The following is a 1,345-nucleotide window of genomic DNA, read 5'->3' on the forward strand; positions in this document are numbered from 1 at the left end:
TTACAGAGGTGGGACTGAACCACTTTTGTCCCTCAGGTTGTAATCATGGCAAATCACATCTATTGATAGAAATGAATTATTTGGGGTTACAAATGATCAGACAAAAGATCTTCATCAGAGTTATTTACTGCACAATAGAAACACTAAAACTACCAGTAGGACAGCATAAGATAGGACAGTGCTCTACACTAAAGCAATTGTTGAAGCAATTCTACTCAAGCTGGCACCAAAGCAAGAATTATGGGATGGAACTCCCCCAGACCAATGCTCGTGGGGAGATCTCTGCTCTCAACCTCCAGCACTGACCTTGGGGGGTCCCAGCCAAGGCAGGAATCTCCACACACCCCCCAAGAGGGGTTCTGTTGGCACAACCTGCCCCTGGCAAAGGGGACTGGCCCTTTCTGGTAGAAAGGGATGGACTGACAGTCCCTGGACTCCAGGGGTTGCCTCACCATCAGGGGGATCATTCGGGGTGGGAGAAGCGGCCGAAGCTCTTCCTGCAGTCGGGGCACTCGAGGGGCTTTTCTTACTGGTGGGTTCGTTGGTGTTGGGTCAAGTTGGAGCTCTGGGTGAAGCTCTTCCCACACTCCCCACACTTGTAGGGCCTCTCCCCGGTGTGGATGCGCCGGTGGGTGACGAGGTGGGAGTTCCGGTTGAAGCCCTTCCCGCAGTCGGTGCAGCGGAAGGGCCTCTCCCCTGTGTGTGTCTGCTCATGCCTGAGGAGATTCCCGCTGGTCTGAAACCTCTTCCCACATTGCAAGCACTTGTAGGGCCGTTCCCCAGTGTGGATGAGCTGGTGGTTGCGGAGGGTGGACCTGTCACTGAAGCTCTTCCCACATTCCCCACACTTGTAGTGTCGTTCCCCAGTGTGGATGTGCTGGTGTCGGATCAGGGTGGAGTTCTGGCTGAAGCTCTTCCCACATTGCCCACAAGTGTAGGGCCGTTCCCCAGTGTGGATGTGCTGGTGATTGAGGAGGTGGGAGCTCTGCCTGAAGCTCTTCCCACATTCCCTACACGTGTAGGGCCGTTCCCCAGAGTGGATGTGCTGGTGTTGGATCAGGTTAGAGTTGCTCCTGAAGCTCTTCCCACATTCCCTACATGTGTAGGGCCGTTCCCCAGTGTGGATGAGCTGGTGGCTGAGGAGGTGGGTGCTCTTCCTGAAGCTCTTCCCACATTCCAAGCACCTGAAGGGCTTCTCCCTGCTGGGAGGCTGCTCAGGGACCACCAGCTCAGAGCTCCGGCTCAAGCTCCGGCCGCCTTCCCGGCACAGGACGGCTCTTTCCTCCTCACAGCTCCCTGGGCTGGCTTTGCAGCCCCTCCTCCGGGGGCATCTCCGGGCCTTTTC

At 56.4% G+C, this 1,345-nt stretch overlaps 1 protein-coding gene across 1 annotated transcript in view; it reads right to left on the reverse strand.

Moving 5' to 3' along the window:
• Positions 1–476: 476 nt before the first annotated feature.
• Positions 477–1,345, reverse strand: part of LOC114072767 (zinc finger protein 2-like) — a gene marked incomplete at its 5' end in the record, with an annotated part of 18,218 nt that continues 17,349 nt past the window's right edge. Inside the window, one exon of the mRNA XM_027910618.1 lies at positions 477–1,202. Within this exon, the coding sequence (XP_027766419.1) occupies positions 527–1,202 (676 nt within the window). The remainder of the gene's footprint in view (positions 1,203–1,345) is intronic.

This window comes from Empidonax traillii, unplaced genomic scaffold (assembly GCF_003031625.1).
Source record: "Empidonax traillii isolate 1590-97213 ecotype Southwest subspecies unplaced genomic scaffold, ASM303162v1 scaffold3897:size34139, whole genome shotgun sequence".
Classification (NCBI taxonomy): Eukaryota; Metazoa; Chordata; class Aves; order Passeriformes; family Tyrannidae; genus Empidonax; species Empidonax traillii.